The following is a 26,975-nucleotide window of genomic DNA, read 5'->3' on the forward strand; positions in this document are numbered from 1 at the left end:
AATAAATTCTAAAAATCAGGTAAATCGAGAATGTGAATAATAAGCCGCCATATTTAGGATTAGCCAATAAACGAGACCACGCTTGTCGCCACTGTGGTTTATTAAGTCACTGTAGGCTTGTCCAGTAGGGAAAGATAAAACTGCTATCAATCGATCACGAGTACCCTACCAGACATAAACTCATGAATGGCTCCAAAATCGGAGCCGCAACGTCGAACACGATAAAATATTAGACGCTGTCCATTCCGGCACTCACAAAGTAAATATTGTTATGGATCTCTTCAATATCGAATTTTGAAAATTTTCCTGAAATAGCCCCAAAAAAAAACATTGGTAATTTTTCACTTTAACGCCCCCTCGTGTTTTTCACTTTTTTGGTATTTTTCATTAAAAATGTACATTTTACAATGATTATTGATGGTTTTCGATGATGGCAAACAAGTATTTTTGCTTATTGTTGAACGGGATAGGGAGTGAACAGGGGTGCTGGGTGGGTAAGATTTTTTTTAAAAATGTTATGAAAATGGTGATTTCTATGCACGTTTACTTTTAAAAATATCTAACATGTAAAGTTTGATGATGTCATTCTCAAAAACAATACAAAAAATTCTACAAATTTTATTCAAAAATATTCAAACGTAACCTAACATAACCATAACCAATCTTATATAACTGCACACCTGTGATTCTGCAATTTTAAAAAATTCTACAATTTTTATTCAAAAAGATTTAAACGTAACCTAACATGACCATAACCTAACCTTACATTACTAAACACCTGTAATCCTGCAGTTTGATGACGTTGTTCTCAGAAAAGAAATAATTCAAAAATTAAAAAAAAAATCTAAAGTAAATGTAATTCAGCATAAAAACTAGTTCGCAATCATTACTTACCATCAAAAAATAATTCCTAAACCTTAAGTCAGCAACAAAATAAAAGAAGCCCACAACATCAGTTCACCGTCCAAAATTCTACAATTTTTATTCAAAAAGATTTAAACGTAACCTAACATAACCATAACCTAAACTTACATAACTACACACCTGTAATTCTGCAGTTTGATGACGTTGTTCTCAGAAACGAAATAATTCAAAAATTTAAAAAAAAAATCTAAAGTAAATGTAATTCAGCATAAAAACTAGTTCGCAATCATTAATTACCATCAAAAAATAATTCCTAAACCTTAAGTCAGCAACAAAATAAAAGAAGCCCACAACATCGTCCAGCACCAATACAATAATAATGATAGCAAACAAGTATTTTTGCTGATTTGTTTTTTTTTTTACAACAATCCTATTTACCTATCTAACTACCTATGTACCTAACTATTTAAATGAAATTTGTACAAAAATTGAAAACACTTATCTATTGATTTTCTTTTCTATTCAATTCAATAAATCCTTCTTCATTCTTTCCAATTCCAAATTCCATACTCTTGTTCCATAGTCTTCTTTCAATTCCAATTTCAAATTCCATATCCAATTTCCAATTACAAACTCTTATTCCATATTTCAATTTCTTTCAATAACTATGAAGTTATAATATATATATATATATATATATATAGACTGCTGTGTGAAGAGTTAAAAAAAAAATAATAAAAAAAAAAAATATATATATATATATATATAAGTATAATTTCCTCTCCAATTCCATATTATCTTCAATTGATATAAAAATTCAACTTATTTAAAAAATCTCCTCCAAATTTCTCTTATGATTTTCAGCCTGACGTCACTATTCAATTCTTTCTCTCCGCTATCCTGGATTTTCAATTTTAATTTCCCCATTCGATGCTCCAACTTCTATGTACCTTCTTTGATTCTGTCACTCAACTTTTTTTCTTCTTACTCAACTTAACTACCTCATCTTAACTATCTTTTTTAACAAAAATAATACCTATTTTTTCTAAATTTGAATAAACCTAATGTATGAAACCAACTGAGAATTTTGAATTATTTCAACTATACCTAAACTTTAATGATTACTAAAATTTTTAATTGAGGAATCCATAACAATTTTGAAATATTTTTACACTCATCGTGTTTTCTGTGTTACCCGGGCTCGCGTGCAAAGAGTAACTACGTTGAGGATGTAGTGGCTCATACATCATTTGGGAAAAAAAAGTAAACTCTTTCTTCTCCTACGAGCTTTCGCAATCAATTTATTGCGTCCTCAGGTTTTCTAAAATATACATATATACAATGGTAAAATCATCAAACATGAAAAGACAGTTTGTTTTCACCAAAAACGAGGCCATAATAAAACTAATTGAGAACTTCGTCCTAAAAAAAATACAAGATAAGATACAGGAATGTCTTTGATACACATACAGGGTGTCCCGGAAAGAATGCGACAAACGGATACCATGAATGAAGATCATCATGGAGGACTTGTATCAGAAGATTTCAATGGCCTCAGTGCCTTCGTTCGGGATATGCAGGGTGAAGTTCATATCATGAGTGAAATTTCACAGTTCAAGAACTCTTTGACTAATCGATCGAATAATTCAAGTTTTGAAGTTTTGTCACCCTTTACTATCGCCTTCTTTCAATATTTCTGACATCGAGTAAATCAGATCCGGACTAGGAAAATTTCAGATTTGTCCTATCTTCGTGAATATTGGATCACCCTGTACGTAAACAATATGATTTTGTTCCAGTTTACCATTCACAAAGAATTAATTCATAATAATAATTCTAAATCTCTACTTGGCACAGTCATACAGGGTGAATAATAAACATTCCCTTAAAAGTGAATTTTTTTTTAGTTCAATAACTCTTCAACTAATCCACCGAATAACTTCAAATTTTGTAGTTTTGTCACCGTTTACTATTGCGTTCCTTCAAAATTTCTGAAATCGAATAAATCAGTTTCGGACTAGGGAAATTTTAGACTTTTTTTTATTTTCATGAATATGGTATCAACATGTACGTTGATATCAGAATTTTTTTTTCATAGCCACAAGTAAATAATTCATAATAAAAACTTTGAATCTCTGCTTGGTACCGTCACACAGGGTGATCAATAAACATTTCCTTATGAAAGAAATTTCATAGTTCAAGATATCTTGAATTTATCGGTAGAATTATTTCGAGATTTGCAGTTTTACACCCTGGTTTTAGAGTCACGCTGACCGTCAGCGCTGAAGCCTACGTGCGTAGCTCTCAGCTCGTGGCAACTAGCAACTCGTTTCAGAGTCACGCTGAGCGTCGTGAGGTACAGTCATGCCCAACCACAACTTCAATCAAAAAAACCAGTATCAATATCGCGATTCATTGTTGCGTTGACTGTCCCCGTCAGCGCGTACGTTTTACGTAACACAGTAACGCTCCCTGAGCACGGTAACGCGTCAGCGCGGCGTGGTCAACGGCGCCGACGCGTTGCGCGTACGCGCTCGATTCCTCAGCGCTGAGCCGTCAGCGTTATTCTAAAACGCTTCATAAGTAATCATACATATTGGCCTGTCAGCGCCGACGGTCAGCGTGACTCTAAAACCAGCCTTACGAATGCCTTCTCTGAATTTTTCTCAAATTATTCAAGAAAGCTTTTAATCCTTAAACTGGATAAAGAATAGAACATAAACAGCTAGTAAATTGAAAATAATGAATCAAAAACAAAATAAATGAAATATTCTCAGGTCAGCAGGAATAATTCAAAATTGTATCCATCCACTTCAATACGTTTTTGAGCACGTTGATATAGTTGTTCCACAGAGTTCCACAGATTTCGCTATCGTATTAGTTGAGATTTGATAATATCGCAAACATCAATAATTATTTGTAGCAGTTGCTTACTGCTGTAAGTCTGTACCGCATAATAAATAATCCAAGGGTGACAGATAAAGGAATCGAGGAGGCAAAACCACATTTCCACTTTGCCAATCCATCTGTTTTCAAAAGTCTCAGTCAAATATTCGCGCAGTTTTTTTGGTTAGTGCGCATTAGCTCCATCATGTTGCAACCACAATGTTTCCATTGGAATGTTTTCTATCAAACAACATTATGTTTCTAAAAATTTTCATAAATTTTTCCTATCTACCTATTTTCAAAAATATTAGGACAAATCAAATAATGGTTGTTGGTACTGCACCAAATATTTATCGAGAATCTAACATGGGAGTTTTTATGAATCAACGATTTTGGATTATCCAAAGTATTCCAAAGCCCATACGTGAATGGGGAACTGAAAATTCCGCTCATAAGGGAATGTTAACTGATCATCCTGTATGAGATTTGGAATTATGAATTAATTCTTTGTGGTTACGAAAACGAAAAAAAATCATGATATCAACCTAAATTGTGATCTAATATTCACGAAAATAGAAAATGTCTAAAACTTTCCTAGTCCGGATCTGATTCATTTTATTTCAGAAATATTGAAGGAAAGCGATTGTAAAGGGTGACAAAACTTCAAAAATTGAAATTATTCCTTGGATTAGTTGAAGAGTTATCGAACTGAAAAAATTTGACTCATAAGGGAATGTTTATTTTTCACCCTGTATGACTGTGCCAAGCAGAGATTTAGAATTTTCATCATGAATTGATTCTTTGTGGTTACGAAAACGGAAAAAAATCATAATGTTCATGTACAGAGTGATCCAATATTCACGGAAATAGGAAAAGTTTGGAATTTTCCTAGTCCGGATCCGATTTACTCGATTTCAGAAATATTGAAGAAAGGCGATAGTAAAGGGTGACAAAACTTCAAAATTTGAAATTATTCGGTCGATTAGTTAGAGATTTTTAGAACTGTGAAATTTCACTCATACCATGAACATCACCCTGTATATCCAGAATCCTAGCTCGGAGATGATCCATGAATTTTTAAAGCAAAAAAATCATAGAAACAATTATTAGAAAATTTGAAGAAAGTTTACTGCACCTAATTATGAAATTGAAAGGATATATTGGTACTATGGCAAAAATACATTATTTTTTACCACATAGTCCTTACACCTATAATTTCTGAAATATTAAATAAGGCGTACTTAGGTATTATTATATTATCTATCTATCGTTCAGATGTTAACGAATTCTATTGCTATTCAGATATTCATAATTCAAATTAGTTTATGGTTATTACCTGATAAGCTGGTTCTTGTTAATAACTCTTTCGTAAAAAAAAAAGTGAAAACGAATAACGAATAAATGAGATTATGTGCCTATCGTAAATTGAGAGCAGAAAATAAAGCGAAACAAAAAGTTTTAATATGTAAAATACAACAAAGTTCTTCGATTATGACGAGAACTGAACGAGTAAAAAATTTAGTATATTTTAAGGAATATTAGTAACTTTAATACCTTCTGGTTTTTTCATACAAATTTGATGGAATTTCTGTTTCTATCAGGACCTAGAGACACAATTTGGTTTTTCAGTGCATCATTTGAAGAATATCTTTTCTCGGCCATAACTCCAGAACGCTTGAAACTAACGTTTTGCGACCTTCAGGTCTTTTCATGCAAATTTGATGGAATTTCATTACATTTGAAATATCGGAATAAAATGAACAAAGCAATGAACTTTTGACTTAGCGCCCCCTATCGAAAGCAGCAAAAACAATTTATCATGAGTATATTTTTTCCTCAATCAACAAGATATTATCTCTCAGACGAGATTTAATTTGCAAAAAAATCTTGAGCCAAACTGAAGTTACAGACATCTCAATCAGTCAGATTTCTCCCTTTGCTCCATCCTTATATGATGTCGTAAAATCGAAAATGATAATTCAAAACATAAAGAATTTCCCAAGGATTTAAAGTGATGATATTTTTTCTTCAACTTGATATGAAACATTTTCGAGTAAAATTCATTTTTCTACTCGACGATAGCTATTACGCCCCCTAGCGGTAGAAGTATGAAGTTCAAAACAATTTTGGGTGTCAACTTATTGATATCGGCTACAGTAAATTGACAATTCGAGGATATCGGGTATGGTAGTCAAACTCTATAAGATATATGTCATTTATGGTATCATCCAAAGACACAGGATGAAACAATAAATGAGAGATCTTATAGAGTTTGACTACCACACCCGATATCCTCGAATTGTCAATTTTCGGTGTGTTTTCTTGTACACTAGTGGTGAAAATTTTTTACCGCAAGTATCTACGATGAGTGGATACTGAGATATATTCGCTCACCTCGCTTATTTGCCCACCCTGTACAACAATTGAAGGATTTATCTGTAACGATACAGCGACGGTTATGATAGATTCTGCTAGTCCGGTTCTCTTATTGATCTTGAATATCAAGTATGGAATTTTTAATATAATTTCGATCATATGATTCATATTGATATAAAATAAATAAATCATATATTTAAAATTCAGGCATGAAAAGAGGTGACATAACACCCCAACACATCTACCAGCAGTTAGCCAACCCTGCTCTTCAACCTAGGCATCGCGAAATGCTCAATGCCATTTTGCGAATTCAAACGCTTGGGCCAAGTCCCCGGGTCCTCAGTCCTGTGCCGCCCTCCCACCATATGTTTCCACAACAACAGCAATTACGAGTGTCCCCCCTACCAAACGGTGAGTGAACCTCTCGATCAGGGGTTCATATAGAATTTCTTCGCTTTGCTTTGGTAGTTAGATTGTTTGCTTTGGTAATTAGATGATTTGTTTGCTTTGGTAGTTAATGATTTGCTTTGCCTTGTTTGCTTCAGTTTTAGCTATTCTTTATTATGTGCTCTGGTTTCTTTTTTTTGAGGCCACTTTGGTGAAATGGTTTATTAAATTGATTATGAATATTTGAACATCTTAAATTCATAATATAAAAATTCGTCAAACAGAAGCCCTATCCAACTTCGTTGTAGCGGTATGAAAATATTAGATGTAGTGAATAGACGGTGTCCTCAAATTCCAAGGAATTAAGCGAAATTGAGTATGGCTTTTCTCAAACTAGTATCATTAACATATACACGTTAGTTCACTTTTTATAGAATAAGCTCTGTGTCAAACCCCTCCCAGGTACCACGTTCATCGAGAAGGTCTATTACTGTACTTCCTGAGCTGCTCGATAAACGAGGCAGCGGGGAGGGATCGTACTTATTTAGAGCTTACCTTTAGGTTCCTTTCACACGGTGAGCTGTACGTCTCACGCTCATGAGCGAGAGGTAGACCCGACAGATCGAAATGCAAAGACTACATCGGTGCTTTCACACGATGAGCTATAAGTCATCACGTATCATGGGCGAGAGCTTCTTTCATACGTCTCTCGCTTATGGGCGAGAGTCACATCGAAGTATCGAAATGCAAAGGGTACAACGGCGCTTTCACACGATGAGCCATGAGCTGTCACAGCTCATGGGCGAGATCCGTCACGTCTCATGCATCTCGATCAGAGCGTTGTATAGGAAACAAGGCCGTCGCTAGGCAGTAGGCAGGGTAGGAGTTCGCCTCGGACAAAATTCAGAGGCGGCATTTCAAGCTTGATGAATAAAAAATACATACGAATTGAATAAAACATAGGGGTTGCCATTTAAGATTTCAAACTTATCTCTTCCGCCTCCACTAGAATAATAGGTGATAGAAACACTGTATATTCTTCATTCTCAAAAGAATTTCTTAGAGAAAAAACGGAACTTATAATTTCTGTTGAATCAGTTTAGGGAAAATTCATGATTTGAAAAATTTAATGTACAATCTCAGCTCAGTAATATAAAAATTTCTAAAAGAATGTCAATTGTACAATCATATTTGATTGATGTAATTTTAGTACAACGTTTCCTTTTCTGTAAATAGTTGTAAATATTTTATAAAAATTATTACCTATAATGGAATAGTACATTGTACCATATGTCGAGACACGTTTATTTAACTTGAAAAAAAAAAATGGGATTCTGAGAAATGAATTCATATTTGAAAAGAGGAGTCAACCTACCAAAATATGGTAGGTTGAAATTGAATTTATTTGTTCCAACTACGTTAAATACATTTTCCTATTGTATAGAATTCTTTGAATAGTCAGGTACCGTCTACATATGAATATCATATATAGCATCGGAACTGACAAAATAAATGATGAATTATATAGCTCTGAAACAACTTGAATAGGGATAATTTTGAGTAAGTAGGTACGACAAGTATCGATCTGCCTACCCAGCAAGATTAGCGGTCCTGACAGAGGTTGTCCTGTACAGTATGTATTTGACTAGACTCCTCCTAAACGGTTGGACGGATTTTGATTTTTGTATGTTCAAGTGGATTCGGCAAAAAAAAAAATTCGTATTGAATGAAAAATTAATTAGAGAAACATTATGAAAACAACGTGGATCCAAACCCATTCTCGAATCCACTTGAACATACATACAAAATTTCATCGAAATCCGCCAATTAGGAGGAATTCAATGAAATGAACATGCAAAGAATAATTAAATACATGGAGTCCCATTCTGAAAGATCCCCTTTAATAATATAAATAATATAATGAAATGAATAACTTCCTACGAACAGTACGATTAGTCTATTCAAAAAAAAAATTCAAATGAAAGTTTCTTAGTTTTCAGGGGGACATCGGATGCAGATATTCAATATGAACTTGAAGTTTTACCTATATCAAGGCTGAGTAGGTATATTTTTCAAAAGGGGGATATATATTTTCTTCGCAGAATATTAATCTCCTTATGAAACTAAAAACATTATTCGTATCCTTCGTTTTTTCCCTAAATGAATTTTTGAATGAATGAAGATATGAAATGATTCATATTCAACATTCAATCATTTGTTTATGTATTCCATACGAACATATCCAAAAATACAACAAGTTGTTTCTTAATTTCACTCCAACCGCACACATGTGTGACACCGCGATAATAAAATCTCACAAAAGTTGAATGTAGAACCGGAAAACGATCTCGCTTATGAGCGAGAGCCGTACGTCTCACCGTGTGAAAGGATTGCATGTATGGGCGAAAAACGCTCTCGCTCATGAGCGAGAGCCGTACGTCTCACCGTGTGAAAGGAACCTTACTGTACCGATAAGGCCGCACCTACATTAGGTCCGCATTTCTCCCGATCCGATCCGACGTTGTCCGATGGTCGGACGACGTCGGAAGAAAAACAAACACCTTTATCTTAATGTTAGTGCCTACAATTGAAACGAAGCTTCCGAATTCTTGATTCCCGACGACTCACGACACTATCCGATTTGACGGCCGATCAATCATGTAGGCATTGTAGGCACTAACATTAAGATAAAGGTGTTTGTTTTTCTTCCGACGTCGTCCGACCATCGGACAACGTCGGATCGGATCGGATCGGGAGAAATGCGGACCTAATGTAGGTGCGGCCTAAGTCAAGAAAGTTTTTAACTTCAACAATCAATTAATAAACGTTCAATTACAGTAGAGAAATATCCTGCAAACGTTTTAAAATGAAATTAGGGGGAGCTCTAATTTTTGTTTTGTTTTTCTTATTGAACACTTGTATTGTCCAAGTAATTCATCTCAAATTAAGAGAGTTATCTTTTAGGGTTATAAATTCTATTTTGTTGAAATGGGACTGGAGGTGCAATAACTCGATATAATGAACCCCGTGTCTGGCGCAAGGTTTGCACTGACAGTGCTTTCTGCCATGCCATTCTCGTTAGTACCAAGATTCAAAATATGCCTCACAAAATTTCGGACGTAATTTCAGTCTCACGCTAGAGGATTATTTCATTGAGTAAATCCCTGAACTTTTCGTATGTTGTAGAATATGACCTCCCGAACAAGAAAATTTATGGGCCCAATTCAATCCTATGAATAGTTTTCGAGATAGATGGTATCGAAGTTGGAAAATGGAATTTATTTAAATAACATTTCTCGTAGAAAAACATCTTGAATGAAACACTTTTGCGCGATGAATATTGCTTAGCCATGAGGTATTAATTTTAGACTGTTAATCAATAAAAATTATTGTTAGATACTGGCTGAGTCAATCGTTATCCAAAATAAAATTAGTTTAGTTCATAAATCACCCTGCAATTAAAAAGTCTACCGTGGAATTTTCCGTTTTTTTTTCATTACTTTTAATTTGAGAACACTATTATAATTTCAAACAGTATTGGCTTTGCTATGACCAGTTTTTTAGATTCACAGGGCAATATATTAAGAGAGGCGACCTTAATTACAAAATTTGTCAAAAATTTGTATAGGTACATTGAAAATTTCATACAGAGACACGTTGAAGTTTACATGTTGTTATTTTCTCATTGTAGTCTGTAAGACATTTTACAGGGCTTCCCAAAGTCGGTTCTCACTGAGAGCATCTTAAGAACTATAAGATTCAGAGAAAAATCTTCAAATCCCCAATCTCCCCCTTGATTCGTTTTCGAGTTACTGTGTGAATTATGAACTAAACTAACTAACATTAAGAAAAATTTTTAACTCGCCCCGTATCTAAATATAATTTTTCATCAAAAACCAGTCTGAAATGATTACTTTATGGGTTAGCAATATTTGTCGCGCAAAAGTATCTCTTTAAAAAATTTTCCTACGAGAAATGTTATTTCGAAGAAATGCAATTTTCCAATTTCGACATCCTGTATCTCAAAAACTTATCGTAGAATTAAGGTGGGCCCTGAAACTTCCTTTTTCAGGAGGCCATATTCCACATCATACGAAAAATTCAGGGATTTACCGATGACAATTTTTTCATTTAGCTGCTACCGGATCCTTTTGTACCAAAATCGGTTGGCACATCAATGAATAATGACTACTACCATAGAATACTAATACCAAGGAATTTTAGTGGTGGGTTTCATAAAACTTTTCCCTACCACTGTATAGAAGGTAGCATACTTTTCATAGCTTACTCATTCAAAACTATGTATTGCTCATACTGTGGGAAATATTATTCCACACGACATTTTGCCCACACCTCACTTGATAGACCAATGAAATTGAGCTTTTGAGAAGTCGTTTCTATGGAAACGCAAGAAATGAACAGATACTGCCAACGAAGGCCATTTTGAATTGAATTAGGTACATTACTTTTCCTACAACTGCTATGAAAAGTAGCGTATTCTGCATAGTTTACTCAATTGCAAAACTATGTATTGCGCATACTGTGGGAATAGTTATTTATAATACAAGTGCGGAAGGCATTGATATTCTTCCACGAGTTCAAAATTCAAAAACGAGCCACGAAGTGGCGAGTTTTGGAATGAACGAGTGGTAGAATGAGCCTTCTGTACGAGTATTATACATTATTTTCTCTAATTCATTGCATTTTCATTGAAATTAATGAAATATTTCCATAAATATAATTTAGTGATTTTTGCATTGAAAAATATTGGTTGGCAGAACTGATTTCTTTAAGGCAAATTGATGAATTGACAGATAAAGCCGTGGCGGAAAGTTCGGAGTACCAACATAGAATAATAAAATATAACCATGAAAACTGTGCGTTTCTGATATATTCTCGCACGATTTTGTTCTACAAGATGTGGAAGAATGAACGGAATAACCACAGAATTAGAGAAATATTATTCCCCACGGCACTTTGCCCACACCTCCCTTGGTAGACCAATGAAATTGGGTTTATGAGTCGTTTCTATGGAAACGCAATAAATTAGCACATACTGTCAACGAAGGTCATTTTGATTTGAATCAAGTCCATTACTTGAATTATTGAAATTTGTGCAGTTGTAGGAGAAGTATAGTGTGCAACATGTGGAGAAAGTCCTTTGCTCGCTCGTGTGTTTGCGGCACTCGCCTTTCAGGCTCGTGCCACAAACTTCCACACTCGCGAGAAAAGTTGGACTTTCCCCACTTGTTGCACAATATACTATTTTGAAGATGAACACTATCGTTATTTCACTCCAAGGCAGTGAAAATATTCTGAGAGTCTACAGGGTGATTTGTCCGATTCGACCGATTTTTTTCTTTTATTCATAACTTTGGTATGGCTCGATCAATATTGATGAAATTTTCAGTGTAGAACACTATGATTGTTTACTTTCAATAAATCCAACACTTTCTCAGAAATACAGGGTGGGAGATATGATAAGTTCATATTAAATTTGTAGGTTGAAAAAACACCCTGTACATTCCGCTTTCAAAAATTCGCTACCTCCTTCAGATTCTACCATAAGTTTACATTACTGGAGCGTTTTTATTTTTTTTGGCACACGTCCAGTTTTCCTAAAAAAATTTTTCCTACAACTGCTATGAAAAGTAGCGTATTCTGCATAGTTTACTCAATTGCAAAACTATGTATTGCGCATACTGTGGGAAATATTATTCCCCACGGCACTTTGCCCACACCTCCCTTGGTAGACCAATGAAATTGGGCTTTTGAGTCGTTTCTATGGAAACGCAATAAATTAGCACATAGTGTCAACGAAGGTCATTTTGATTCGAATCAAGTCCATTACTTGAATTATTGAAATTTGTGCAGTTGTAGGAGAAGTATAGTGTGCAACATGTGGAGAAAGTCCTTTTCTCGCTCGTGTGTTTGCGGCACTCGCCTTTCAGGCTCGTGCCACAAACTTCCACACTCGCGAGAAAAGTTGGACTTTCCCCACTTGTTGCACAATATATAATTATTAAATTGTAAGGAAAGTGTTATTCGTAGTTAGTTGTAGGAAAAGTATAGTGTGCATGTGGAGAAAGTCCTTTTCTCACTTGTTGCACAATAAATTTTTATCGTAGTGATTTGCTCAATCAAATCATTTCTGTGTTCAATTTCAGTTCATTTTTGAAACTTTCATAGCTTTGAAACTACAATCAACGAGTTGATCAGTTAATCAAAATTTTATGAATCCCGTTGTAATTGTTTCTTCAAATTGAAGAGGAAGTTACATGTTACAATTGAATAAGTTTAAAGCTGAAAATTGTTACAGCTGAAACAAGTAATACTATTTATCCTATTCCAGTTATGAATATGGTGATCCTTCATTACTAAAAACAAAAAATATAGCAGCATTACAATGTTTTGCAAATTTTGAGTGCTATATTTTTTTGGGAAACTTTATTGTATTTGGAAATCAGCTGCTTACATATTCCATTTTGAGTAGTTTTTATATTTTTAGAAAATAATGTTACTCTATGTATGTTTTTACCTTAACTTCAAACTACGTATAATGATCTTCCATGCAAGCAGTTGTTATCATTTCCAAAATTTTAATTATTGACAACGGAACAAAAAAAAATGAGAAAGATGAATACTTCGAAAATAAAGTAAAAACTAGTTGGCCTTTTTTCCGAAAAACTGGTTTTATGAATGAAATCCTGGACCTAGAAAGCTGTAATAATTCCTTCAATAAACAAGTTTATTTTAATATGAAACTTTAACGAAAGAATTAAACACATGTACTTTTTTGTACATATTAGAATTATGCAGTTTAATTATTTCTCTACTAAATTCTACGTTGAAACACTTTTCACCTCTATTTTTCAATAATGTTTTGTGTGAATGACTTATTATACTGGCCGAGGATAAGTGGTTTCTCATTTGTTTTCATCAAATTAATTTCTGAAAATATTATTTTTCATTTAAGTTTGATGTAGGAGGCATATCATTCGGAGACAAAATTAGAAAGAATGGAAAACATACGGGAATTGTCGCCTTAGCGCATTTTGCTTACTTTATTCCTAAATTATTGAATGTCAACATCTACGCGATACGATAAGCGATGCAACAAGCGATTCGATAAGCAACCCGATCCTGATTCGATACCGATGAATTAGACTCGACGCACACGGGCTTTTCTCGCCGCGGTTTAGCGGACCAAAGAAACCAATGGTACGATTCACACGTAAATGCCACTAGCCGCCGGCAATCGACAGGAACTGCTTGATCGCCGCCTTTTCGCTGCGAAAAAATATCTCCAGCGGTTAGGCAGTACACGTGAATTAATTGGGTGGTTCACATGGACGATATTTAGCCAGATGCATCCATACTTAAAGGAGACGAAGTATTAAAGATTTGTAGCGGGAAAACATCGTCCGTGTGAATCGAGACTCAATTTTCTGGACGACGTGCTTGCTGCGAGATCGCAGCGTGCACCCCGCGAGACGATTGCTCGTGTGCATCGAGACTTATAATTTTGCGAACATAATGTAAGCATCTAATCTAGTGCACACTTGAACGATCGAAAAACTATACCGATAATAATTAACGGAATCGCGTTGGCGGGGGGATAAAGATCGTTCGACATGTCCGTTTAATCATGTCTGGTCAGCAAGAAGACGTGTAATTCTCTATTTTTTTTTATTCAGTGGAGCAGTGAACCTTTGCTTATGGAATTATACATTGAAAAGCTATGTCAGGACTAATTTGATAGGTGTTGCGTGGGAAAAATAGCTGAAAAGCTGAATATTGTGAATATTCATGAGTGTACCCAGTATTTTCCAGATCTCTGTTTCCTGTGTTGCAAGTACCGGTAAGAAAAAACAACGTCCTCCTCCGAGGAGCTCATGACGTGACGATCGATAAAAAACAACTGCTCCGTTGCTTATCCTATAGGCTATTGTATCGCTCCAGTGTGCTTGTTCACTTGATTGTTGCGAGGATAAAAGTTGCATCAGGTGATAAAAGATTGCTCATGTTGAATCGCTTTTCCTATCGCTCCAGTGAGAAACGCGCTATAGACGTTTCTTATATACTGAATGAAAAAAAGTATCCAAAATTTTTTTTTTTTTTCGTTTCTGATATGATCTAGTATTCAATTCTGAATATCTTTCTATACAAAAAAAAAAACTGAAAAAAATAAGGATATATGCGTGGTCAGTATGTTCGTTATTTCAATTCTCAATATCTTAAGCATGAACCGTTATCACATGTAGGAGATTGTGGGGATATTGGTCACCTGATTTTTGCAAAACTCGCCACATAGTGTTTCAAATATTGTTTTGAAAATTGTGAAATTGTGATCACAATTTATTTTCAAATTAAATCTCTTCTTTTTACGACTGCGTTGGATTCTACGAAGAAAAATAATGATAGTGTTCTAACATGTTTCTGCTCCTCAATCCAATAATTTCTGAGTTATTTAGGATTTCCCGAATTGATGTCTTACGTGAAGTCATTTGACTTCACTTCATAAAATCTGTTCCATACTCAGAGTAATAAACCTAGATAAAAGAAGCATATTTCATTTTCAGTGAGCAAATTTTGTACCCAACATGAACTATCAAATTTGACATGAAGCGCGCGGAATTGAAAACATATCAGTAATACGATTTTTCACTTAATTCGCGAGTTTCTCTACAAAGAACGCACTTCTTATATCCCATAGTGAATCAACGTTTCATATTAACTCAAAATATATTGAAATGAATACCTTAATATATCAGAAACTCAAACGCCAAACGACGTAAAACAACCGATGACACTAGGAGACCAAACCTTGGAGGTAGATACAGAAAATAATAAATATCCTGCTTATTATAAATTCAATAATTAGGAAAAATATAGGATTCAAAAGATTCAAATTTGCATATTTAATCGGGAATCACTCAAATAAACATATTTCATTCAATATAGTATGCATTCATGATGATATAGTTGAATTGTGGATTTGAAAATATATCACAATCCGACAACGTAATCTAACCATGCTCGGGACATGTAAAAACTGCGTATACTTGCTCTATGTTTATTACTTTATGGTTGCATAACAATACCTGTATTCATGGAAGATAAATTAACCCAATAATTCACAAGTGAGACTACCTCGGTAGTACTGTGGACTGAAGAGTTGACTGTGGTGCCGAAGATACCGGGTTCGAATCCTGGCTAGGTCGTGGATGTTGTGCATGTCTGGTGGTGGTTTATGAATTCGATAGAGTAAAAAATGAAATGTTCGCTGTATAGATGGCCTTAATAGCCCAGCACATATAAAGGAATATTTCCTTTCTATGTGCATCTTACACAGTTCGAATCTATGGCATCTATGGAATCTGTCACTTTGCCACGTAAACAATTTATTCGAAAAATATTCCCCCGAATTACACTCGTCCATCAAATTGACAGGATAATTTCGCATTCCAGCGTGTTTTCTTTGAAAAACTGCATTTGGTCATTTTCATTTTTGGAGAAAGAGCCCGACACCGAAGGTGGAGGGGACAACACGCTGTCATGCAAAATAATCGGTAATTTTGATGCACTTGTGCAATTACTTACGAAAACAAATTCACAAGTGACAGATCTAATTATTAGTCTTTAAAATTAGTAAAAGTAGAACCTTTGCCCCATTTACCTCCCATGACTGAAAAGATATTCCAAAAATACGATACAAATTTTTTGTAGCGATTGAGAATTCATCTATTCGATATGCAGCACATGAACTAATTTATGCAAAAATTCAGTACACGGAATTTTAAAGAAGCACGAAATGCATGACTATAAATACAAAAACGTACATCCTTAGAACCGGATGACAATATAAAAAGAATACATTTCTAAAGAGAAAATTGTAAACTTTCAAGTTTTTTGGTTCTTTGTAAAATTATTTGTGTTGATCTTATTTGTGGGAATAAAGCCAATTATTATTAATAATATTTTTCGAAAAGAATAATTCAAATAGTTGAAACAAAATCAATTAACGAGGGTCTATCCTCATCTTTAGATGGACAATAGAGTACGGTACTATATCTATGAAAAAAGTTGAAGAATGAGAAATTATATGTGGGTATTATTTCAATGATGTGCAAAACATACTGAAATACAGAATCAAATATTATCAATTGCTTCATATTAATTAATATGACAAAAAAAAGATCTTCGAAAAGATATTTCAAATTCTATTAATTTTGATAGTGTTAGAAACGAGGAAATTCTAAAGAGGTTATTTGATGATGAAAAAAATTAAATGGGTGTATTGACCCATTTCGAAGCGAATCAGAATTCATCTAAGTATTCGATGTGAAGCACATGAAATTCATTCATAATAATAATAACCCACTTTATTTCCGAACGAATGAAATGGTCATTATGGAAAATGTCAATTTCAATTATAAAAAAATTAATTTCAAAAAATTTTCAATTCTGAAAAATGACAAATCTTCAAAAAAAAATATTCAATTCTACCAAATAACAAAAACTTCAACAAAAAATCTTCAATTCTGTATTGTTAGTGATGAGTGTATTATCTTTGTTTGCTTACTCTACTATAAATAAAAATCACAAATGAAAATTATCTAATTGATCCTTTTTTTCATATGGATAATCTATTGCTCATTAACAAAAAATCATCATTATTTGATGTTTTAGTGTTTTTTTAACATTTCTGAACATCCTACCTATGTAGTATCATACATCATTTCGAAGGGAAAAAAATAACGAATTCAACAAAGTAATGATATATAGGGTGTTCCATTAAAAAAAATAAGGTTTGTGTTGAATCTTCAAAACCATACCCCGAAAAAAAAAATTGAGTACGCCACTGGATTCTACGCAGAATTCTGATTGAGACGTAGTTTTTACCTCAGCATTATTTCTAACAACTTCGGAGATAAGGGAGGGGTCCGAAAAGTATCAATTTCCAAAATCACCCTGTATCTTTTGAACGGAAACAGTTATGCAAAATCTGATTAGGCCAACTTAAGTTTCACGAAAAAGTAGGACAGGAACGTGAAAACCGCAAGGCTCTATCTTAAATAGCAAGCGAGAAACCTGGCTGTCTCACCCAAAATGGGATGCACTGTACAGATATTCACGAGATAACTTGAAAAAAATACAAATGAAGAGAAGTTCATAAGTGATCCCTAGCAATTGTTGATCAGTGTATTTCTGAAAATGAGTCTCTATTCAACAATACAATCGTCGTTTATTCTAAGATGCCGATTGATGGCAAGGTTAGTAAATTGAAATATTTAAAATAAGATTTACAAGATGTTCTATGTGAGACGCCTGCAATACATCTGAGTAATCTCTTGGATAATGAAGAGCCGCTGAATAAACACCCCAAATACAATTCTGTACCTAAGTCTTTAAGAGACTCTCTTTACAGTTGATAATAATAATTAGATCTGTCATTTGCGAATTATTGGGATAGTTTATCTTCTATGAAAACAGGTATTGTTGTGAAACATGTATTATGAATTTGGCTGTACACGAGACATAAATTCAGAAAATCCTAAATAACTAAGAATTATTGAATTTGGGGAGCATACACATGTAGGAACATTATCATTTTTCTCAGAATAATCCTACGCATCATTAAAAAAAAAAGATAGTTTAAATTCGAAAAACAAAAGTTATGGTCTAATTCTGATCACAATGTTTGACGCAATTTTCGAAAAACCCTGTGACGACTTTTTCAAAATTCAAGTGAGCAGAATATAATACACCATCTCATACATCACTCCGATCCATCTTATCTTCATCTTATTCATCATAGCATGCTCATTATCTTAAGAAATAATAAACTCTTTAATTTCATGCAGCCTTTTGCGTATCGCCAATAATGGCAAACAATTCGAACACATTAACAGTGCCTGGTGAGTGAAATTTTCTTTTAATCCAACTTCTTCGAAGTTTTTACATTGATAACACTTTTTCTTTTTGATTATCAATACTGAGTTTATTTTGGAATGTGTAGAATCCCAAAAATCTAATAGATAAAATCGTCCACCGTCTAGATATTCAGTATACAGGAAGAGTCTTGGACTTGCAGATATATTTCAACCGAAGGTTCCGGAGATCAAAAATAGTTCTATATATATTTTGATTATGTTATTTACCTGCTATATATATATATATATATATATATATATATATATATACAGGGTGAGTCTTTGACTTGTACATATATTTTAACCGAAGGTTCCTGAGGTCAAAAGAAATACTTTTTTCATTTACCATTTTTTCCGATTCGGCCCTGTTAAAAAGATATAGCCATTTTAAATTTTCAAAATGAGCTAATTCACCCCTGAAAACCGGAACACTGAAGTTTTCTCAAGCATAAGATATACCTTTTGAACCTTGGAAATAAGCTACTAAATTAGAAAAACCCTCATAAACTCACGTTTAACATTCCATTTGTTGAACAAAATACTGTTTATAATAAAATAAATGAGTTATTCCAATTTCGCTGACGCTAAAGATTAAATATTCTTCTCTTGATTTCTATTTCATTTTCGATAATTATAACGAATTGAACTCGCTACCATCCATATTAGCTCTGATACTCATATCCATTCATTCATTATATTTCATTTATATGATATCGTTGTTTATTTTTCGTGCAAAAATTAACCTTAAAATCTCAAATAAATAATATTCATCTATGAAAGATCTAACACAGACTATAGTAATCTGTGGTTTTAAGTTTGAATTTCAAATTTCGAGTGATGCCAAATATAAACACAGCAGTTCGGTTCGAATAATCTATGTTCTAACCTAAAATTTTCATTTACAGTTTACACTGTTATTGTTATAAGATATTTGTTATGAAATGAAGCATTTGATTTGTTCCAACTATCTCATAAAAATATTGAAATGCATCAATATTTTTGAAACCATCAGTATGAAAATATGGAAATATGTAAAATATTCTGGCTCTGTAATCAATGGAAAATGTTAGACTCCACTTGTAATCAAATTTGTTGTTAATGTGTACCTACATTATAGCCAACTTTACTACTTAATTCATCTTGATTTTGGCATTGAAAATAAATGAGAAGTATTCAATGTAAATATCCACAATAGAATATTTGGTTTCTTTTAACTCACCTAATTTGTTTTCACATTAAAACAATTATGGCCCTCTTGGAAGTATGTCAATCATAAGCTCTTAGGATGAATTTATGGAATAGCAAAAGAATAAAAGTATTCAATCTCAATCACATGAAAATTTGTCTAGTATGTACCTAGTCCTAGTGGTATGTTTCGATGTGAGTTTGAATGAGCCGAAGAAGAATACATTATTGTTCGATAGCAGCAGTCTTTAGTGGGATATTGATTGTTGTCATTATAATGGGACTATTTTGTGAAAACTTTTTTAAACATGGGTTTTATGAATAATCTGGACTTTTCAAAAAGAATGTTGATTTTAGTGAAGTATCTTCTTATTATCAGAGCTGTGCCAAAGCTCAGTGATTTTTAATCAAATCGAGGAGTTGAGGTGAGCTTATTCAAATAACTTCATTTTCAAACTAAGTTGGCTAGTACTTCAATTCTAAAATCTGAGAACATGACATCATAGTAAATATTCATTTCTGTAGTTTTTTTTTCCACAATAGAACAGAGTTGCATTCAGCCAAAGTACCCAATTTTTTGAATTTCACAGATAATTTTTTTTTTTTTAAGATCAAGTTATTCGAAAACGGCGCTTTGTACGAGAAAATATGAAGAATACTTTTATTTTTCAAATTAGCCAAATATTCTTCAATGAACGTTCACATTACTATTAAGAGTTGGTTTCTTCGAATTTCTGGTATTTTTATGATATGTTATGTTCATAACAAAGAAACAGAAGAATGTGTATGGAATCTGGTGTTCGGAGAAGGTGTATCACATCAAAAAAAAGCTATATTTCAAAAATCATTTCCTTCGATACAACCATTTACGAGATATAGCCGAAAATCACATTTTTTTAACGATTTTCAACAGCCTGTATCTTTTTAACCGGGCCGAATCGGAAAAAATGGTAAAGGAAAAAAGTGTTTCTTTTGACCTCAGGAATCTTGGGTTAAAATATATGTACAAGTCAAAGACTCACCCTGTATATATATATATATATATATATATATATATATATATATATATATATATATATTATACAAGGGAAAAAAGTTCTATTTTTTCTTTTTCTAACATGGAAAAATTTTCGAAGTCCATTATATATTATGCTTCTCAGTTTGTTCGTGCTTTTTGAGCGCGGTGGTGTTTTTTTTTTTGCTTTTTTTTTTCAAAAAGCACGAACAAACTGAGAACCATAAAATGGACTATGAAAATTTTTCCATCTTAAAAAAATAGCAAAACTCGAAATATATTGGAGATGATTCATATCAAGAAAAATAAAGAGGCTATGAACGATAAAACAAATACGAAAATATTTGCCCAAATATACTGCAATTTGATAGAATAATAGAAAATAGAACAATTCCCAAGAAAATTCTCCATGTAACTCCATCTACAATGACAACATCCAACTATAGACCCAAATAAGAAATTTCGCTCTTATGGATTCATTCAGATGTCGTAATATTGTCTTGAGTTGAAAAATTAAATTTGACGTTCATAATCATGACTATATAATTTGTTTGTGTTTCATGTATGCCAATTGTCTTGTATTATTTACTTATTAAATGTAATTTTGACGAAAATAGTGAAGTAAGTGTAAAGAAAATTTTGAAATAAATTTAGATTTATCACTGTTTGTATTTTACAGATTTCAATAGATTGTTGTATTTTCCTTGAAAAAGGCCATTGGTGGCCGAAACATATGTAGGAATAAATATATTTTATGAAAAAGTAAATAACTGTTCACTGGTCAAGAACCCTGTGCTAAAAAATTCCAAGAAAACTATTCAAACAATTTTATAAATCGATAAGCACAAGAAAATGAACAACAAATTATATATATAAATATATATATATATATATATATATATATATATATATATGTGATATTTAGCTCACAGAAACAAATCATCTTGAGCACAACGAGAATTGTCAGGAAATTTCTCCAAGGCCCATAGCGTCTGTGCACGCCTTGACCACGGTCCGGCGTCCATGGTTTCGTACCCGCGGATGACGCGGTGGAAAAAAAAATATATATATATATTTTTTTTTTTTTGAGAATAAAAAGAAAACTTTTTTCCTTGCCAAGCTTTCGAATTTATTTAAATCTTCTTCAGGGCTTCTGAAATACAATACAAATCCTTCACATTTCTGTTTAACAATAACTTAGTTAATAATTCACTTACAGAATGTGAGGTTATGTTTAGGAAACTTGCAAAACTACAAAACATTTGTCTTAATTCAGTTTACATTGATCCTTTGACATTTCAGAAGCCCTGAAGAAGAATTGAATAAATTCGAAAGCTTGGCAAAGAATAAAGAGTTTTCTTTTTATTCTCCAAAAAATCGAGTCGTTTGACCCTTATCAATAGTTCATAGTATACACTAAAGACTCTTAAAAATAAGTTTGAAGTTTATATATATATATATATATATATATATATACAGGGTGAGTCTTTGACTTGTACATATATTTCAACCGAAGATTCCTGAGGTCAAAAGAAACACTTTCTTCCTTTACAGTTTTTTCCGATTCGGCCCGGTTACAAAGATACAGGCTGTTGAAAATCGATAAAAAAATGTGATTTTCAGCTATATCTCGTAAATGGTTCTATTGAAGGAAAAGATTTTTGGAATATAGCTTTTCCTTGATGTGATACATCTTCTCCGAACACAAGATTCCCTACACATCTTTCAGTTTCTTCATTATGAACATTACATCACATAAAAATACCAGAAATTCGAAGAACCCAACTCTTAAAAGTAATTTGAACGTTCATTGAACAATATTTGGCTAATTTGAAAAATAAAAGTATTCTTCATATTTTCTCCTACAAAGCGCCGTTTTCGAGTAACTTGATCTTAAAAAAAAAATTATCTTTGAAATTCGAAAAATTGGGTACTTTGGCTAAATGCAACTCTGTTCTGTTGTGGAAAAAAAATCCACAGAAATGAATATTTACTATGATGTCATGTCTCAGATTTTAGAATTGAAGTACTAGCCAACTTAGTTTGAAAATGAAGTTATTTGAATGAGCTCACCTCAACTCTTCTATTTGATTACAAATTACTGAGCTTTGACACAGCTCTTATAATAAGAAGATACTTCATTAAAATCAACATTCTATTTTGAAAAGTCCAGATTTCCCATAATGCCCATGTTTAAAAAAGTTTTCACAAAATATTCCCATTATAATGACAACAGTCAATATCCCACTAAAGACTGCTGCTATCGAACAATACTGTATTCTTCGAGGGTCATTCAAACTCACACCGAAACATACCACTAAGTACATACTAGACAAATTTTCATGTGATTGAGATTAAATACTTTTATTCTTTTGCTATTCCATAAATTCATCCTAGAGCATATGATTGACATACTTCCAAGAGTGCCATAATTGTTTTAATATGAAAACAAATAGGTGAGTTGAAAGAAACAGGTTATTCAACTGTGGATATTTATATTGAATACTTCTCATTTATTTTCAATGGCAAAATCAAGATGAATCAAGTAGTAGAGTTGACTACAATGTAGGTACATATTATAGAACAAATTTGATTACAAGTGGAGTCTAACATTTTCCATTGATTACAGAGCCATAAAACTTCATTTCCATATTTTCACACTGATGGCTCCAAAAATATTGAAGCAGATCATTATTTTTATTTTTATGAGATAGTTGGAGCAAATCAAATGCTTCATTTCATAAAGGAATTACTTTCTATCAGAATGCACACTTATTTATTTTGTATCCACACAATTATTTTGGAAATTGTTTTTAAATTTCTCGAAAATATGTATGGAACTTCATTATTCTGTTGGGATTCTTCAAATCTTCGATGATTTTCATTTCATGCTAATAGCTAATATAATATCAAATATCATAATAACAACAACAGTGTAATCTCACTGTAAATAAATATTTTAGGTTAGAACATAGATTATTCGAACTGCTGTGTTTAAATTTGCAACACCCGAAATTAGGGTTCAAACTTAAAACCACAGACTACTAGCACAGATTACTAGTTAGTCTGTGTTAGAACTCAGATGAATATTATTTATTTGAGAATGTGAGGTTAAATTGTACGGAATGAAATAAACAACGATATATTATAAAGGCGATATAATAAATGAATGGATATAAATTATGAATATCAGAGCTAAGCTAATATGGGTGGTAGCGAGCTCAATTCGTTATGATTATCGAAAATGAAATGGAAAATCAACAGAAAAACATTTAATCTTTATCGTCAATGAAATTGGGATAACTCATTTATTGTATTATAAATACTACTTTGTTCAACAAATGGAATGTTAAAGTGAGTTTATGATGCTTTTCCAATGTAGTAGCTTATTTCCAAGGTTCAAATTGTATATCTTATACTCGCGAAAACTTCAGTGTTCCGGTTACCAGGGGTGGATTAGCTCATTATGAAAATTTAAAATGGCTATATCTTTTTAACAGGGCCGAATCGGAAAAAATGGTAAATGAAAAAAGTGTTTCTTTTGACCTCAAGAATCTTCGGTTAAAATATATGTACAAGTCAAAGACTCACCCTGTATATATATTTTTTTTTTCCACCGCGTCATCAGCGGGTACGAAACCATGGACGCCGGACCGTGGTCATTCTTGACAATGCAGTTCTCCAATTTATCACTTGAATTGCCATCTGTGTTTATCTATCTACATTAACAAATATGTTATTGAAGTTTTCATTTCATTTTGATTTTGTTTTACAATTGTAGTCACAGATGTCTCCTCCATATATATATATATATATATATATATATATATATATATATATATATATATATATATATATATATATATATATATATATATATATGTATATATATAATGTTCAAGATAATGATCGTTGAAAATGATAATATATACTATATAAGGGATATCGATCAGCAATTAACGAGATATATTTACTCTTTATTCATGTTTGATCTTTTAGTTGAGAATGCCTATCCTAAAACAATGAAAAAACTTCTATATTCTACTTCAATGTTGCCTTTGACTGAAAGTCAAACACAACCTGATATGGTGGGAGAAACAGAAGTTGTGAAATATAGAAACATCCCTTACCTTACCTACAAAATTAAGAATTGTTTTAAAGATTATAATAAAAAAGTGAAAATAGTAGCACAGTGCAAAAAGAAAGTGGCAAATTTATATTCAAAACTGAAGGACCCTATACCAAAAGAAATAAAATCGAATGTGGTGTACGAACTGGAATGTACTGACTGTCATGAAACCTACGTAGGTCAAACCTCTCAGTGGCTTAGAAATCGCATGAACTTACATAAAAGTGATATTAGAACAAATAACCTGAGATGTGCATTATCTGTTCATGCTAATAAGTACTCACACAGTGTTGATTTTAATAACGTAAAAATTTTAGATGTAAATGTAAATTATAAAAAAAGATGTATACTAGAAATGATCCACATACAAACTCAAAAAAGTAAAATTAACAAAAAAACGGACACGCAGAGATTAAGTCCAATATATGCATATCTCATAGAATTTTCTAACAGACCATTTTTCGATGGTCCAGTTGATGAATGACATTTAACCTAACTTTGTTTATTGCGTATTATGATATTGCGTTTCTTAATTGATAATCATTTGATATTACCCTGTTTGATGCTTGTGTCTGATTTTGTACATTTCTTAGACTTAGAGATTAACCTCGCATTCAGTAAGTTGTTGTACTCTGTTTTTTGTTTTATTGTTGATGATGTGTTTTGTTGTATTTTACAGTTGCCCTGAGGAAGAAGCAAAATAAGCTTCGAAAGCTAGGCTTTACATGAATAAAGAGTAAATATATCTCGTTAATTGCTGATCGATATCCCTTATATAGTATATATTATATATATATATATATATATATATATATATATTTATTTCGGGTGTCCCAGACTCGATGGCCTATTAGACGTTTCTGGAAAACTAATCATAATTTTGAGCTGAAAATTTGCATATTGGGGTTTGAGACAATGATCTTTCTCCCTAAAATATTTTCAGATCTCTACAACTTCCGGTTATACCGGAAACAGACTACTACTTCTTTATTTCAAATGACACACCCAGTATATTATTGCATCATTAGATAGCTTTTCTGATGGCAATTTCGGCAATATGCCATACCTTGGGTAAAAATTCAACGGTTCATGAGTTATTGGGATTCTTATGAAAAAAAGGGGGCCATGAGGACTCACATTTTTTTGAATATTTCAGCAGAAAAAGCATTTTTCCAAAAAAAATTGTTTTGTTTCGTTTACGCAAATACGTAGTATTATAAGACTGCTTTCGTCTTGGACCAAAAATGTACAGGGTGTTTATAAGAGGATCATGAACTTGGACAACTCAAATTCATCAAAACTCAAGATTTTCAAATTAGAACCTATATTTTTTATTATCTCAGTCGATTCTACGTACAAAAATAGTGGGGGTTACTTCAGCAAACCCTATACCTAAAATGAATACTTCAAGAGTTATCAGGGAATAACTTCAAATGAGGAAAAACCGCTATTTATAACTGTGGGAATAACTGTCTGTTACTTCCGTAAAACACAGAAAGAAAATAAAATTCGATGTTTGGATAACTAAATTTTACATTTCATGAATTTTAATTAATTTTTCGTTGGTGTTGTTGAGAAATCCATAAACCAATACAATTTTCAATTACGAATAATTCATTACAATTCTTGATATGTCAAATTTAGTTATGGAAACATCGAATTTTATTTTCTTTCTGTGTTTTACGGAAGTAACAGACAGTTATTCCCACAGTTATAAATAGCGGTTTTTCCTCATTTGAAGTTCTTCCCCGATAACTCTTGAAGTATTCATTTTAGGTATAGGGTTTGCTGAAGTAACCCCCACTATATTAGTACGTAGAATCGACTGAAATAATTAAAAAATATAGGTTCTAATTTGAAAATCTTGAGTTTTGATGAATTTGCGTTGTCCAAGTTCATGATCCCAATATGCAAATTTTCAGCTCAAAATTATGATTAGTTTTCCAGAAACGTCTAATAGGCCATCGAGTTTGGGACACCCGATATATTGTTATGGATTTCCTTAAATAAAAATTAGTAGTCATTGAAATTAAGTAAAATTGGAAATAATTCGAAATTCGCAGTTGGTTTCTTAGATATTCATTTAGTCATATATATATAAATTTCGAATTATTTCCAACTTTAATTAATCTCAATGACTACTAATTTTTCATTTGAGGAAATCCATAACAATATATATATATATATATATATATAT

General features: G+C 32.6%; 1 protein-coding gene and 1 long non-coding RNA gene across 19 annotated transcripts in view; both read left to right on the top strand.

The window, feature by feature from the left end:
- LOC123676324 (eukaryotic translation initiation factor 4E transporter-like) overlaps positions 1-26,975 on the top strand; it is a 209,863-nt gene that overhangs the window by 92,702 nt on the left and 90,186 nt on the right. For 11 of the 18 annotated variants that reach the window (XM_045612154.1, XM_045612155.1, XM_045612153.1 and 8 more), the window contains exon 11: positions 6,334-6,537. The exons of the other annotated variants lie outside the window; for them this stretch is intronic. In XM_045612154.1, coding sequence (XP_045468110.1) covers positions 6,334-6,537 — 204 coding nt within the window. The remainder of the gene's footprint in view (positions 1-6,333; positions 6,538-26,975) is intronic. 18 annotated transcript variants of the gene reach the window in all.
- Positions 24,694-25,539, top strand: LOC123676325. The gene is made up of 2 exons (XR_006746917.1): positions 24,694-25,395; positions 25,458-25,539. It is a non-coding gene; the product is annotated as an uncharacterized LOC123676325 (long non-coding RNA).

The sequence above is a fragment of the Harmonia axyridis genome, chromosome 3 (genome assembly GCF_914767665.1).
Source record: "Harmonia axyridis chromosome 3, icHarAxyr1.1, whole genome shotgun sequence".
NCBI classification, from domain to species: Eukaryota; Metazoa; Arthropoda; class Insecta; order Coleoptera; family Coccinellidae; genus Harmonia; species Harmonia axyridis.